The following is a 16,172-nucleotide window of genomic DNA, read 5'->3' on the forward strand; positions in this document are numbered from 1 at the left end:
ATAATACGGATTATTATTAAATGAAAAGAACACATTAGACTACACTACTGAAACCTTCTGCTTCTGTTTTTAAAGTTTCATGTTACCAGGCTGTAGACTAGAGATTTAAACAGTTTTAGATCGATTACACTCAGTCTTAAATGTTAAAATCTCAAAGGACAGCATTATATTTTTGATATTAACAGTAACTCTGGGCCTCTCTGGAGTGTGCAGCTGATCTCATCGCTGTCTAAAAATGGATAAAAAAACATAAGGAGTGCTGATCCTTCAATAACACAGACTATTAGAGTAACAGGTGTGTAGCATCGCTAACTAGCTAGCAACAAGCCTCCAACACAGTGCGTATGCTAGCGGCTAATCTAGCAAACGAATTAACAACAGAGCGATTTTAGAACTATAAGATGATAAGCTGTGTGTCTTTTCTTATAACAGTGACATGGTTGTATTTACCTTAATTAAATTTTAATTAAATTGAACCTCCCCCACCCTCATTCAGATCTGGCCTTTGGAACTATTTTGGTCTTCATGTGACATATGACTCTGAAGGTAAGCGCGTCATGGACAAAAGTAAAACAGTATGTCGGATGTGCCACGCAATGCTCAATTACATGGGTGGAAACTACTGCGTTAGCGCAGTTTGCTCGTTAACGTGTTGACGGCATCCAACCCCAAGCACGGGGCGATCCGCGGTAGCTCGTTAACGGAGATTTGCCGTGTTGTGGCGTTAACGTCATTTCAGATTAACGCTGACAGCACTAGTGGGAACACAACGAATATGACTGCACATTTACACCGACATCATCCTAGTGCAAAGACAAGTGGAAGCAGACAAAAACAACAAGCACGCATGCTACTAACTTTACCCGAGTCATTTAGACAGCCGTTAGCACATGATTCTCCTTATGGGGACCTGACATGTTTAATATGCTGATGAGAATATAGCCCTGAAGAAGCGGATAGTATAGCTTTTATTTTGGAAAGAGACATTTCTCTGTAATAAACTCTCTTTTCCAAAGATGAGTGATTTCTCGATCAGATTTATTTTTTATTACTTTATTGTTTCAGCAACATTAAATTTAAAAACTGTACTTTTGAGTTAAAATATATATTTATAATTTTAATAAATGACAAATTAAAAAAAGCATGAACATTTTTTTGTATCGAAAAAATATCGAACCGTGACACCAAAGTATCAAACCGAACTATGAATTTTCTGTATCGGTGCACCCCTAATATATGTATATATATGTGTGTGTGTGTGTGTGTGTATATATAGTTCTTTTTTGCTGAGTAACAGGAGACGAGTCTGGTGGTGCAGCAGAGGAACAATTTCAGCCATTTGGACTCAGCTCAGCCACTACAGTGGAAACAATGTCTTCAACACAAAAGGTGAGAAAAGTATTAGAGTTTTCTGTTAAGAGCAGCTTCCATCCTGGGCTCCTCCATATATACAGAATCTACATTCAAAATCAGAAACCACAGAAGTCACAAGAAAATACAAAGATCATATTTTATCTACACACATTGAAACAACAATATCATCAGTTGAACTTTGAATTTTTTATGAAATAAAAGATTTTCTCTGCTGATCAATATTTCCTAATGTCATTTTAATTATACCTCTCATTGTGTCACATTATTGTAATGTGACACCATCACCAGAAGGTGGTGGTAACACACCAACAAGGTGTTTGTTGACATGTTTGATTCCACCAATGGAGGGAGTTTCAGTTTGTTCCAGGACTGCATTTCACTCACTGCCTCTGTTTGTATCTCTGTCACTGCAGGACCAACATGGAGCAAGAAGTCAGCGCTCTCAGGAGGCTGACAAACGTCAAAGAAGAAAGGGAGAGAAATCCTACAGCTGTGATGAGTGTGGAAAGTCTTTTACCCAGGCTGGAAGTTTAAAAACTCACCAACTCATCCACAGTGGAGTTAAAGCATACAGCTGTGAGTTGTGTGGAAAGTCTTTTACCCAGGCTGGAAGTTTAAAAACTCACCAAGTCGTCCACAGTGGAGTTAAATCTTACAGCTGTGACTTGTGTGGAAAGTCTTTTGCCCGGGCTGAAAACTTAAAAAAACACAGAATCATCCACAGTGGATTTAAACCTTACAGCTGTGACTTGTGTGGAAAGTCTTTTGCCCGGGCTGAAAACTTAAAAACACACCAACGCATCCACAGTGGATTTAAACCTTACAGCTGTGAGTTGTGTGGAAAGTCTTTTGCCTGGGCTGGAGACTTAAAAAAACACCAAGTCATCCACAGTGGATTTAAACCTTACAGCTGTGAGTTGTGTGGAAAGTCTTTTGCCTGGGCTGGAGACTTAAAAAAACACCAACTCATCCACAGTGGATTTAAACCTTACAGCTGTGAGTTGTGTGGAAAGTCTTTTACCGAGGCTGGAACCTTAAAAAAACACCAACTCATCCACAGTGGAGTTAAACCTTACAGCTGTGACTTGTGTGGTAAAGCTTTTGTTGAAAGTCGAAACTTACACAGGCATCTAGTCACCCACTCTGGAATTAAGGCGTACAGCTGCGACTTTTGTGGAAAAACTTTCAGTGAAAAAAAGTACCGAAATAGACACCTACGCATTCACACTGGAAATGATCTTTCCTACTGTGATCAGTGTGGGAAACTGTTTACAACAGATGCACAACTACAAAAACACATGTTTACCCACACTGAGGAGAGACCTTATAAATGTGACCTGTGTGAGAAGACTTTTAAATCTCCACATTACCTGAAAAAACACCAAAAGATCCACACCAGAAAGTAACTCTACAAGTGCAGTTACTGTGAGGAAGTATTGATTTTTTTATCCTGTAATCTTAACCTGATTGTTACAAGTAACGCGTTGGCCATCTCTGCTCTGTAATCTACAGAGCAACATGTACACTCAGATCATCACATATTTGTGTTGTCATTTGAATCAATAAATGGCTGATCTGATATCTACATGAGCATCGGTGTGTGTGTGGTTTAAACCTCACAGAACAAGAATGATCTTAGGAAACAGAACCTGAAGATTAAACAAACACTCAATGACTCAATCATTCAGCTGCATACACTGAACTTATGTAGAATATTTTTTTTCCGAATTGTCAAAATATTCCACCACAACACTGAAAATGTAAAGCACAGCAATTCATGGAGTCACTGACAGATAGCACAGAGAGACACACTAACCCCGTTCTGGCTCCAGTAAATAAAATTTTGTTATACTGACCCCTAGTGGTAGAGGAGGTCTTAAAATGTCTTCAACGAGGATAGAAACTCCATTTTATCTGGAGGCACAGTGGTACAGAAAGGCATGGTGGAATCCATATGCATCCTCTTTATGGTGTTAAGTTTGGACAGTCTGTAAGTATGTTTCCTGTTCGATGTCTTCTGGTTATTTCCAGAAATATTGCACACATATTGCTATTTTCTTATGTTTTAATTACCTCATATTTAGAGTTATTGGAGCAGGTGGTAGTATCCTGTCAGAAGTAACAATGTTATCGCCAAATGGCTGAAAGCAGCTCCTATCTGATCACAGGCGCACTGAACTCTACTCACACACCTGGAGGAACAGCTCTCCGGCTGAAGATTCTAATTGGCTCATTTTTCCAGGGATTTGTTCTTGTCATGAAGACATCACACTGGTATGTTCTATTAATAGCAGTTGTCACACTTTTTAGAATCAAACTTACATCTCCGTCCTTCATCTGCCTGTCCTGCATATCCCCTTAATCGACATATTCTGGCTCCATATCTGGTATATTAGAAACAAACTTACTGTACAAATACAGTAATCAGTTATCCAGTAATTGCCAACAGCCACGCATGTGCATGTGATGGTTCATACCCAACCTTGTGTCATCTTCAAACATGAAAGAATTGAATCAATATGAAAACTCTATAAAAATGTATTGTTAGATTATAATATTATTTTATGCCATGTTATACCCCTAATTAAAGATTGTGAATTATTAGGTAGTTTTAGTTTGCATTATTATCCTGAATTAGAAGAAGCTGATAACTATTGCAGTAGTTAAACTGATTTGCATTACATTAGACTGCTGATTTATTGTGGATGAATGATATTGTTTTATGATGTCATAAGAAATGCTGTTTGCAAAAAGTCATTGCCTTATTTGTCTGATTAGAAGAGAACGGAACATGCTGGAGTTTTCTGCCCCATCTCAGCAGGAGCAGATAAACGGGGAGCCAAGGATGTAGCTTAGGCGCTGTGTGAGAGAAAAGCATGTGAATGTTTAGGCTTTTATGATAAGGTGGGGGCACCAGAGGCTATAAGAGTGTGATCAATGCTCCACCATTTTGAGATCTGAGGCTGTCTGCATACAGTGTCCATCTCCCACGTGTGTGATCATTAAAATGATCGTTTGACTTAACCCGGCCGGACCAGTGTTGTTATTGTGGTTTTTTTCTCTTGTCTCCATCCCCAATTTTGAACTCGTAACAGTATATAGTACTATGGAGAAGGCAGCATTTAGCTGTAGCCTCCATAAAACCACAGCTGTTCTGGAAAACTTTGTCCACCTTTGATTGTCTTTAAGTTTTGTTGTAGCCACAGAGAGCAAATCTTTGTTCTTTATGGAGAACCAGTGAGGCTGTTTGGACTTTCCTTTGAAACATCAGTGCAGGAGTCTCTCAGTACATCTGTTTACAGTGAGGGACAAAGAAGCAGCAGAACCACCCACAAGACCATGAGAGGATACACCTGTAAGCACTTCTCATAAATCACATGACCATAACCAGAATAGACGAGAGTAATTATGTTTCTTTTTTTTCATTGAGGTGATTTTGGTCTGTATATTGTGTCAGATAAAGTCAACATCATTGCATTTCACTGTTATATTTTCTGTGTTCTTTATGTATTTTTAATCGTTGTTTGATAACATCTCTGGTGTAAGTGTCATGGGGATCATTTCATGAAGAAGAAGAGTCACATGACCCCTGAAATGTCCCTTTGTTATTAGTCAGATGTTGCCAACTCCACCTCTTTCATGTGATAGTGCATGGAAACCCTCAGTTAACATATAAAGTAGATAACCAGCTTCACGTGGGTGTTTATGGTAATTACCAATATCAAGGCTGTTACACACTGAGAGTGTTGCAAAAAATGACACAAAATTCAAAATTATCTGGTTTTCGAACTTGCCGTGTAGGGCATATACACACTGTACATATAAAAAAGTTATCATGGGAAAACAAAGTTTGAAGACATCACATTTCAAATTAATTCTCTCTAAAATTTGCATATGGGCGCAATGCATATCTTTTGCATATAAAATCCATGCTGATTAAAGTTTGATTAGGTGGGTCTAAAATCCAAGATAACAAAATAAAATTGCTTCATTAGTCAACTGGTGGATATTAAGAGGTTATCCGGCTCTGGTATAATACCCAGTAAAACCAGTAGATGGAAGACTTGAAACATGAGTCATGATCATTTCAAGCTTCTGGGTGGTTTATTAGGAGAGGCTCTGTGCTGTTTCATGAGGTATGATGCAAAAAGAAGTCCAGTCTGAGTCATATCACATGTTCATGAGTTTCTAGTTTCAGACACCAAAACCTTTCAGTTCTTGTTGTCATGTTAAAGTTCTGTTTGTGACACTGAAATTTTCCCAGAGCAATAACAGTGAAATGTGACAGTGTAAATAACAGTGTAAAAATGTGATGCTTTAGACCAATGAATTAAAAAGATCAAGTGTCAAAAAATATTTCCTCAGATACTAGTATTAGTACAAGTGTTTCAGTCTGAAGTACTGAAGCTTTCCTGTACATCTTTCAGAGACTGAACAATGTTTTTACTGGTTTTAGTCTGCAGTTGCAGTCTAAAGTTGGCTTTCTGCACTGAAGATATATATTTTTTCTAATTATCATTTAGCCACAACCAAACAAATGAAATTTTCCATCTGTCACATTAGTGAAACAAACATCACCACACAGCAAAAAAGGTGAGACCAAAGGTTTTATTAATAATGCAAAGAAACCAGATCACAGCTGAACACGAATCAATAAGCATGCATAAAATACAAATAGCATTAAAACTACTGCTGTTATAAAACATAATAACATATTTATATGACAGTTGCAATCCTGGCAGAACAAAACAAGAAAAAAAAATACAATTTTAACTGGTATTTCAAGTATGTGATTTTTTTTTGAGTTCTTTGAGTCTAAATAAACAATATACAATATATAAAAATATAAAAATAATTTTAACAAATGTTTGTGCTTTGGTCTGAGTGCGCATCTTTAACGGCTAGCTCGAGTTATAGGGGGATCGCATTCCTCAGCCTCCCAAGGAAAGACTATTTAGTTGATACAGGAGGAACATTGTCGTTTTCATCCTGGCCGTGGAACACTGGACCAGCTCGTTATCCTCTCAAGGACATTTTAAGGTGCACAGGAGTTTGCTCAACCAGTCTATATGTGTTTTGTGGAGTTTAGAGGCATTTGAGCATGTCCCTTGAAGTATTCTGTGTAAGGTGTTTAAAGAGTATGGGGTTTCAGTTCTTGTACAACTGTTGCAAGAGGTTGGTCCGCATTGCAGGCAATAATTCAGACTCATTCCCAGTGGGCGTTGGACTCTGCCTTGTCACCGGCCAAGGGCAAATGCTGAGTTGGGAATTCTTTGATGACCAAATTACAGAGCCCTCAGCTGATTACTCCACCTCTTCTGTGCCCTCAGAAGAGCAGGAGTAAGAGGTGGAGCGCCAGGAAACTCTATAGGGATTATGAGTTTCAGCGGATTTAGGGATTCCTTGGTATTGTCTGAGAACAGCAAGATCTCCTGGCTGGAGAGAAGCACATCTAGCCTATCCATTTCATTCATTTACTCCATAATCCAGAGCCAGATTATCATTACACAATACATTTTTCAATAGATGTGAATAACTTAAATACTTGTTCTCATAAAATATTATCTCTTGTGCACAAGCTTTTGTAAAATAGCCAATACAAAAACTTGCAAAACTTTTTCTGGTGTCCAAGCTAATATGTTGAAATATGCTTTTGTCTGACCAGTAGACAACCCCCCAAAACTGAATTTAAACCATTTGAAAATGAATAGATTCATGTTTGAACTACTGGATATTGAACAATTTAAAGGGAAAAAAATAACCATACTCGCTGGTCTCTAAAAGTGTGCTTTTCAGTCTCAAACAGATACTTCCTACATTGAAGATTTTCTCACACATCTATGGCTACTTAATGATGTTACTGCTGTTGTTAGTCTGCAGTTTCAGTGTAGTGTTTGTTTCCTGCACTGAAGACAGACATGTATCAGTTAGCCACTATCAAACAAGGCAAATTTTCCATGTGACACCTCAGTCAAACCCTCAGAACCACAGGAAAAAAAATTAAATTTGCAGCATTATTAAACAAACATTTAATAATAGTTCAAAGATACTGGATCACAGCTGTGGGAATATAAATAACATATTAATGGCATTAAAGTTACTTTTTTCTTAAAATATACTAAAATATTTACTTAGAATCATATTAGCATCTTCAACTGATGCCAACACTTTAAATATGTCTTGAATTAACCATGGTATTCACAATACTCAAACCTGGAACTTAGCAATCTTTAACAATTAGTTCATCTACAGAATTAAATTACATTAAAAAGTTAAAAACCAAAAAACTTAATAAAATGAGTTCTTAACCTCCTGACACCCAACCTATCCATTATGTCCTCTGTAGTGGACAAAGAAATTAAACTATAAGATCCTTTTTTATTCTTGGTTCTCAGCAGGTTCACAGAGCCAGTGATGAAAAGCTCAGATAGGCTTGAAACTTTGTGATCACCATCTTGGAAATTTGGTCAAAAAAGTGCGACAACCAGCCAGTTTTCAGCCACTAGGAAGAGTAAATGTTTGCTCTTTCAGTTCTAGATCCTGTAGCCATTTAACAGCACATTGATTGCAAGACGTTACTGCACATCAAATTGTTTATTGTGCGTCATATGTTTTCTTTTTTTAATCTTTTTTTCTTTGCATTAATTTTTTTAGTAAGTTTAATTTGAATTTACAGAATGATCTTGAGTACGGTAAGTATGTCTTTAGCTTTGTGGATAATACAAACTGGAAATAGGTAGGGTAGCACTGTTCACTGTGTTTAAAAAGGAGTAGTTTAACTTGGCAGGAAGAAAAACAACTTACTTGGCTTTTTTCAGAGTTAAAGATAAAGAGCAGCTGTACCTCTGGTCCTCTTTGGCTAATTGTTCATAAGTGGCATCTTGTTTTCTCACAGCTGAATACACTGGAGCTGGATCAGTGTCTGAAGAATCAAACACGTAAATCACTTTAACAGCAGCAACTGTAATAGCACTGCACACTTAAGAGGTTAATTTTTTCCAGTGCTTAGCACCTCTGTTGTGAACAAACAGTTGACCAGAAGGAACCCGTGGGTGTTTGTGCAAAAAAGGCGGTCGACCACAGAGCTTTTATCTTCTGTTAATGCAAACTGATGCACTTCACCACAAAGCACAAAGCAAACATGTTCTCACAACATGAACAGTATTATGAGCCAAAATGGAACACGCTGTAGTGAACAACAGGAAGTTGCTGCTTTGGTTTTACATTCAGGACTCAAGAGAAGACAAAATTAAGCATTAACAAAACCATTTGATATGTTCTGTCTTCTTTTTCATTCACCTTGTTTTAACTCGAAATTCATCTTGCTAATAAAAGGGAACACCAAAACAAAATGGGCCTAAACTGAACTGCTTTGAAACTTGTTTCTCAGTTATGACACAGGTTTGACCACACTTGACATCTGGGTTTTGCAAGGTGGACCTGTGGCTGAGTCCATGCCATTAGCTAAGGAAAAATGTTGCCCAAATAAAACTTCAGATGTGCATTATTTTAACTAAACTACAGATCCTTTCGTCCAGTGGTTTAATTTATGACCATTTTTACTAATCCCCACAAAGCAATTAACATCCACAGTAATTCCTTTTTGTTTGAGTTGTTAGATCAGCCATTGTAGAAAAAAATGACATTAAACTTTGCTGAGTGATTTTTTTTCTACAACTATAAATCCTCAGCTTGTTTTTGTAAGATCAATGCCATAATACTGGAGAGGACAGGAAGTCCATTACTCAGACTTTGGATTCAGGTGGATAAATGCGGTTTTCATCTCGGAGAATACATTCAGTTACATTACTCAGGGTTTTGCTAGGTGTTAAAATATTTAGATGGATGGATGGATATCTGATCAATTTCTGCAGGAAATCCAGTCCTTGTGCTACTGTAGTGAGGGTAGTGAGCACTGTCCACAACAACTCAGACTCCTTCCTGATGCTTGTTTGACTCCACCAGAGCTGCACTTTGATCTTCAATTTTGTTCATGGTTTTTACAGACAGAATTTCTATAGCCAACAAGGACAGTGTATTGGATTCATTATTAGGTTCACTGATTTTAGGATCTCTCTAGTTTTTGCAGACATTGTGGTTTACAGAATAAAGACCTCCACCTTACACTCAAGCACTTTGTACCCAAGTATGAAATAGCTGGAATAAGAATTCAGACCTTCAGCAGTTTAATACTATCATTCCTAACTGGAATAAAGCAGAGTGCACACTCTGGGTTGAGATAGTTCCTGACTCGAATGAAGGGTTTCATGTGAAGCCTTTTGTTAAGCATTTTGTGACCAAGATTGCAAAATACTTCAACACCTTGTTCAAGTATTTTGCTGATCTTGCTTATAAAGGACTGGTGCACCTCTATAACACAGATGTAGTGCTATGTTATATTTAATGGAGAGATGAAAAAAACGCTTTGGATTTATCGGCGAACATTCTTACTATGGCCATGAGCTCTGTAGGAAGAGACCAAAAAGATGACTGAGGGTCAAAATGGCTTCCTTTGTATCTGGGCTCTCTCAAGAGTCTCAGCTTGGTCTATTAGAAAGGGCTAAAAGGGACTAGATTCAAGGTGATTGAACCATTTGAGGATCCTTCAGTTGACATCCTAGGTGAGGTACTTTAGGGACAGTCAAATAGGAAGCTTAGGGCAAATGCAGGAAGTGCTGAGTTGGGAATTCTTCTGTCTTTCCAGAATAACAGAAGTTATAAACTGAAGCATTAAAACATCTGTATCACAAAATGTTTTAATGTTTTTCTGTGTCTGCAGGGTCTTAGCTTGATCATTTTCAATCACCCTAGAGGGTGTGTCTCATTTTCACCTCTGGACTGTATTCAGCACAGATGTTCTTGTATGCTATGCTAGCCAATTGGTTATGGCGTTCCTTGTATGTGTTTGTTACATGTTCAGAAGTTTGTAGTTTCAGACCACAAAAAATTTAATGCTAATGAGAAGAACTGACTGGTCTGTAGGTGGTGACCAAACAGTTTTCAGAAAAGACCTCAGGGCAAGATCTAAAGGATTTGTTTAGCCCAAAAAATATTTTCTAAGTTTGGATGTTAAAAGTCTGTTTGTGACGTTGTGAAGGTTTCCCACAAGGACTAATGATAAATGAAATGATGCTTGGGATTATTGAATAAAAAGTAAGTTCAGCTGTCAAAGACTAACCCCAAATTTTCCATTTTATAATCAATTTAAATGAGGAAAAAAAGGCAAAATTGTTGAAACCACTGGACAATTCTCACATTTAAACTAAATTAAACACATTAAAATGAAAATGTCACCTGCTGCTGGTTGGTTTCTGAGTGTCCAAGGACATAAAGTCTTTCAGTCTCAAACAGACACATCCTGTACTGAAGCTCTGCTGTGCAGTTCACAGTATTGAATGATGTCTTTGCTTTTTCCTGTAATGTGTGTGTTTCCTGCATTGAAGAGAGATGTACATCAGTTAGCCACAAGTAAACAAGTTAAAGTTTCCATCCGACATCTCAGTGAAACCCACTGAACCACACGATGAAAGTGTCACAAAAAAAAAAAAAAAAAAAACTTTAATAATGCAAAGATATCAAAGACGTTGGTGTCATAAAATAACTAACATTTGTATATGACCGATTGCATTTCAATTAAGACAAATTATTTCATTTTTTAATTATTTGAGTATAATTTGGTTAGAAAATGATATGAAGCATATAAAAATTGCTTCAACATGTGGATTTCCTCTTGTCTGAGGTGCTGAGGGGACCAGTTAGAGATCAGCAGATGGACGTCAGTGGTTGGACTGGTGGACTACTTCAGTGAAGAGTAGACGACGTCTGGCTCTGGTTTAAAGTCTGAATACAAACACACACAGTTCAAACAACAGGAAACATGATTACAAGCTTTGTAGTTCAATCAAGACCTCCAATCTCCACCTCTCTGCATCACACACAGTCCCAGTTCAGACTGGTATAGCCTAACTGTATTATGAATCACATCAGCTTTCAGTCATCATACTGGTGCATGTGATATCAGTGGTTTCTCTCCCCTCCTCTTTCAAAGCCACAGTCATCAACTCCATTGAATAACATTAAGAATTAAAAGAAGGAAACAATTTCTCAGACAGGCTGAACATTCAGACCACCACCACACGCGGTTCGGTTTATATGTTGCATGTCTTTTTCCTGTCTTCCTCTCCTCACCCCCACCTGGTTACACCAGATTCCCACCCCTCCCTGAGCCTGGTTCTGCTGGAGGTTTCTTTTTTTTTTAAAGTTTTTCCTTGCTACTGTCATCAAAGTGCTTGCTATCATCGGATTGTTGGGGTTTCTCTGATTTTCCTGTATTATTGTAGTATCTTTACCTTATAATGGAACGTGCCTTCAGGCTACCGTTGTCATCTAGCACTGTAAATATAAAATTGAATTGAACATGTAGTATCCAAACAGTACCTTCCTGGATGGTGTTCTTATAACTAGGACTGCACCAAATGGTTTACATTTTTCTAGTTGTAGTGTTCTACCCAGTGTTACCTAGTATTCAATGACCCTGTATTCTGGATTGTTGGTTTAGCTTGCATGTGTGACATCCTTGCTCACTAACAATGCTTATTAGTGCAGAAACAGGGTGGTCCTCCCTGATTATCTGTGACTACCAAATGATGACATAATGTTAGGATTAGCTAAATTACACAGAACAAAAATATAAATGCAACACTTTTGTTTTTGCTCCCATTTTTCATGAGCTAAACTCAAAGATCTGAAACATTCTCAACATAGAGGAAAAGACCTATTACTCTCAAATATTGTTCACAAATCTGTCTAAATCTCTGTTAGTGAGCACTTCTCCTTTGCGGAGATAATCCATCCTACCTCACAGGTGTGGCATGTCAACACAGATTTAGACAAATTTGTGAACAGTAATGGGTTCTTTGTGTATGTAGAAAATGTTTCAGATCTTTAAGTTCAGCTCATGACAAATGGGAGCAAAAACAAAAGCACTGCGTGTATATTTTTGTTCAGTGTAGAATGGAAACGTGAGGACATGAAAAGAACAGTTGGTTTTCACTCTGTTCAGACAAACAGCAGCTGTATACCTCTGATCTTCTTTGGTTTGATGGCTATGTGTCCACAAGTGACATCTTCAGTTCTCACTGCTGAGTACACCACATCTGTATCAATGTCTGCAGAATGAAAGATGTAAGTTAGTTTAAGGACAGTCCATTAGTTTAACCTTGGTTTTAGAGGTTTTCATCTTGTAGAATACATTTAATTACGTTTCTCTCTTTGTGTTGTGGTAGGTGCTTGTCCCATTTTGATCTTGGGACTTCCAGTCCATACTTGCACCCCGCTGTTCTGAATTGTATCAGGAGCTTTCTTGTCTTGATGTCAGTGGCTTCTATCTCCTCCTTTAGCTTATTATCCCAACGGGTTTTCTGACCACTGGCAGGGTGTAGCTATTATTTATCTGGATCAGACCTCCTGAGGACTTATCCTTAACTTATCCTCTCCAGGTAATTGGTGATTGAGGCTTTCCTAGCAGTTTCTTCATGGTTCCCATATCTATCTACCTGGCTATCTTGACAAGGTCTGGCAGAAACAATTATTTCACAACTACCACCCATATCACGTGGCAGAAAAACACAATGTTACCTCTGTGTTCTTTGATTGTCCTTTGCTGATGATGTGATGATTTGATGTAATCTGTGAAATTATCATTTGCAGCTTCTTCTTGTTCAGCTGAAATAATGACATTTAACCGCTGTCATAACTCTTGTATAAAGAAATTATTTTGGAAAACATTTCTATGTTTGTAATTTTCGACAAATTATAATTACTTCAATGGGAAAAGAATGTCAATCCAACAAAGTAACAATAGTAAATGTTTTAAATCATTCAGTAAACCAACTCTTGTAAGATCAGGAAGTCTGAGTCTCACCTTCAGGATTCCTGTGAACACATCGTCTCACCAGCAGAACCAGTAACACCAGTAGAACCACAACACACACTGATCCAACACATGACAACACAGAGAGAACAGGAGGAGAGAGTGATGGAGGAGGTGTGGATGTAGGTGGAGGTGTGGATGTAGGTGGAGGTGTGGTGGTGTGTTCCCCTAAAATAAAGCAAACACAGTCATTAAGTTGTCGTCACATTGTGAATGTTGAAAGCTGCAGAAACACAGACAGGTGAGTGTGTCACCTGTGACAGTGATCCAGCTGGATGGAGACTCTCCATGACCGCTGATGTCACACTTGTAGAGGCCTTCATCAGACCTGGAAACATGCTGGATGGTCATGTGACCTGTAGGCTGCTTCCTGATGAGGGAGCCATCTTTATAGAAAGCAGCTGGGAGGTTGGAGGGAGTGGTCTTTGTTTTACAGAGCAGAGTGACGTCATCTCCCTCCATCACAGGGAGGACAGGACTCTGCAGGATCACTGATCCACCTCAACACAGAGACAAACTACAGCATTTCATCCATTTACACACAGCTTCATCAACACTAACTCCACACACTCAGCTTACCAGTGACTGTCAGGTTAACCATGTTACTGATGGGACCCTCTCTGGACTCACACCAGTAAACTCCACTGTCCCATGGAAAAACAGTGATGTTACAGGTCAAACCAGCTGGTTTTCCCCACCCATCTCCACATTGAGTCCTCTGTCTTGCATTTGTGTTTCTCCTCAGAGTCCATCCAGCAGAGCTGTCGTCCTCCTCACAGCTCAGAGACACAAAGTCTCCTTCAAAGATCTGAGAGCTGCTGGGACTCACAGTCAGACGAGCTGTGAGGGTTAAAATGAAAAACTGATGATCACTGTTTGCTTTTGTCAAAATCTGTTTTTTTATCACATCAATAAAGTGCTGATAAAAAGCCTTCAGTTAAACTTCCCTCTGCATCACATCTCGAGTGCTGACATATGACATTATCACTACTTGAACCCAATCAGGTTTAAACTGTGACAGAAGAAGGTTACTGACCTTGGTTTGTTGTGCAGCTCAGCAGTGAGATCAGAACTGAAGAGAAATGACACTCAGGTTGATTTGAGGTGAACATAAAGAACAACTCCACATGAACAGCACTAACAACTGGACCGCTATGATGCCTCTAATACTAAAATCATTTCAACCGCAGATGCTGAAAAGCAACTATTTGAAAATCTCACAATTTTTTCTTCTACCTCTAGTTTGGCATTTTTAAATAGCAGCTCTGAAAGTTAACAAAATTATATGAACATTAATAATAAAAATATATATGTTCATGTGACTACACTGTGAATATACACAATATATTAGCTTAAAAAATACCACAGTAAAGTCATGTGTCCACTGTGCAGCTGTGTTGATATAATGAGTGAATGATTTGATCTTTTCACTGCCTGCTGTGTTTCCTCGACTCCTGAGCAAAGATAAAGAGTCAGTTCAGACCTGCAGTTGGTCCTCGTGGTGTTTGAACTTGAATTCAGCCTGATTTGTTTTTCATGTCTTCTCCTCCATCATCAGTTATCAGGAGAGCAGACAGTCAAAGTACAAGAATTCAAACAAACACAGAGATTCTACTTACAGAGCAGACACAGCACAGATGTTTCCTTCATCGTCCTTCTCACTCATTTGAGCTTTTTTTCATTTCTGTCATTGACACCAAGTAATGCCCGCCCTCTTCCTCTGAGCACCAGCTTTCTATTGGTTCAAATATAGTGGTGGGAGACTACGAATAATTTTAATTCATCAAGTGAATTAAACACAATAACTATGCGCACTATTTCTTAATTTTTCTGAAGTAAAACATTTGTCAGTTCACACATATGAAAAGAAACATGGCAGAAAATCTCCATCTGACATCTGACAATTCACACAGATGGAAAGAAAACTCAGAAACAAGTCAAATGTCCTCTGCTCTCTGTGATCTGTAGTTTGGTTGCTGAACAAATCCATTTCCATGTAGTGGACGTCCCCCTCAGTGAGAGAGGCAGATATGAGCTGAAACACAGGAATCAAATCAGGGACGCTGCTGTTATGCAGCTGAACTGGAACCATTCAGACACTGAGGCCCTCTGAACACATTTTAATTACAGCTGTGCAGAGACACACTGATGACTGACTGGAACACTATGATTCACATTTTACATTAACACCATCCTCACACATGGTTTATATGTGGCCACTAGAGGGAGATGTTGGACATCACATACTAACATGGACGCAAGCAGACAATACTCCAGCATATTCATCCCATTTTATGTCACTTTATGTATTTCTGCATTTAGCTCTTTGTTTATTTGTTTAAAGCAGTTAAATAATCACATTGTAAGTTAAACCAACACTAGTGACTTTTTTTTTTTGTGGGCAGAGATCCTTCATTTCTCAACACGACTGTTATTGTGACACATTTTACAGGAACTATCATGGCTCGTGGGATGAGCAGTGTGGAATTATTAAAGGAGCCTAAACACAGGCAAATGATGGATGATATGATTGAATGTTTATTTTCAAAGTGTCAAAATGACACCAATAGGCAGCGGGGTATGAGAAACAACTGAGGAAACCTAAACTGGGAAAACTAAAGAGCAAACCTGAAATGATAACCAAACGGGGTGAAGGACAGAGAGACACGGACGGAGGGAGGGAGGGAAACTCCTCAGGATGATGGAGGGGATTATTGCAGACAAACCAGCAACAGGCAGGAGAACACACACGGCTTAAATACACACAGCAGTAATCAAGGGATGCGAGACAGGAGAGGAACACACCTGGGAGAAATCACGGCTGACGAGACAGGGGAAGGTAAACTGAACACACTCACAATGAGAC

The 16,172-nt window shown here is 38.5% G+C and overlaps 2 protein-coding genes across 2 annotated transcripts in view; one reads left to right on the forward strand and one right to left on the reverse strand.

Moving 5' to 3' along the window:
- The window catches only part of LOC146635147 (uncharacterized), a 43,251-nt gene extending 40,471 nt beyond the window's left edge, over positions 1 to 2,780 (forward strand). Inside the window, exon 6 of the mRNA XM_085345379.1 lies at positions 1,904 to 2,780. Coding sequence (XP_085201505.1) covers positions 1,904 to 2,780 — 877 coding nt within the window. The remainder of the gene's footprint in view (positions 1 to 1,903) is intronic.
- An 8,390-nt stretch (positions 2,781 to 11,170) lies between these two features.
- On the reverse strand, positions 11,171 to 14,956 carry LOC146635150 (low affinity immunoglobulin gamma Fc region receptor III-like). The gene is made up of 7 exons (XM_085350039.1): positions 14,926 to 14,956; positions 14,343 to 14,378; positions 13,886 to 14,146; positions 13,561 to 13,806; positions 13,298 to 13,474; positions 12,456 to 12,542; positions 11,171 to 11,214 (listed from the first exon to the last, which is right to left on the reverse strand). The coding sequence occupies exons 1-7, from the start codon at positions 14,954 to 14,956 to the stop codon at positions 11,171 to 11,173; spliced, it is 882 nt and encodes a 293-aa protein (XP_085206165.1).
- Positions 14,957 to 16,172: the final 1,216 nt, after the last annotated feature.

This window comes from Diplotaxodon limnothrissa, linkage group LG3 (assembly GCF_057381915.1).
Source record: "Diplotaxodon limnothrissa isolate DT_005_m linkage group LG3, D_limnothrissa_male_GT1.1, whole genome shotgun sequence".
In the NCBI taxonomy this organism is placed as follows: Eukaryota; Metazoa; Chordata; class Actinopteri; order Cichliformes; family Cichlidae; genus Diplotaxodon; species Diplotaxodon limnothrissa.

Bases quoted from the DNA above. Each gene is read 5' to 3' on its own strand.
- LOC146635150 (XM_085350039.1), bottom strand. From the start codon at position 14,956: ATGAAGGAAACATCTGTGCTGTGTCTGCTCT. The intron at 12,543-13,297 runs GTGAGACTCAGA...TTCATTCTGCAG, and splicing joins TGTTCACAGGAATCCTGAAG to ACATTGATACAGATGTGGTG. The intron at 11,215-12,455 runs GTATACAGCTGC...GTTTGTATTCAG, and splicing joins CAAACCAAAGAAGATCAGAG to ACTTTAAACCAGAGCCAGAC.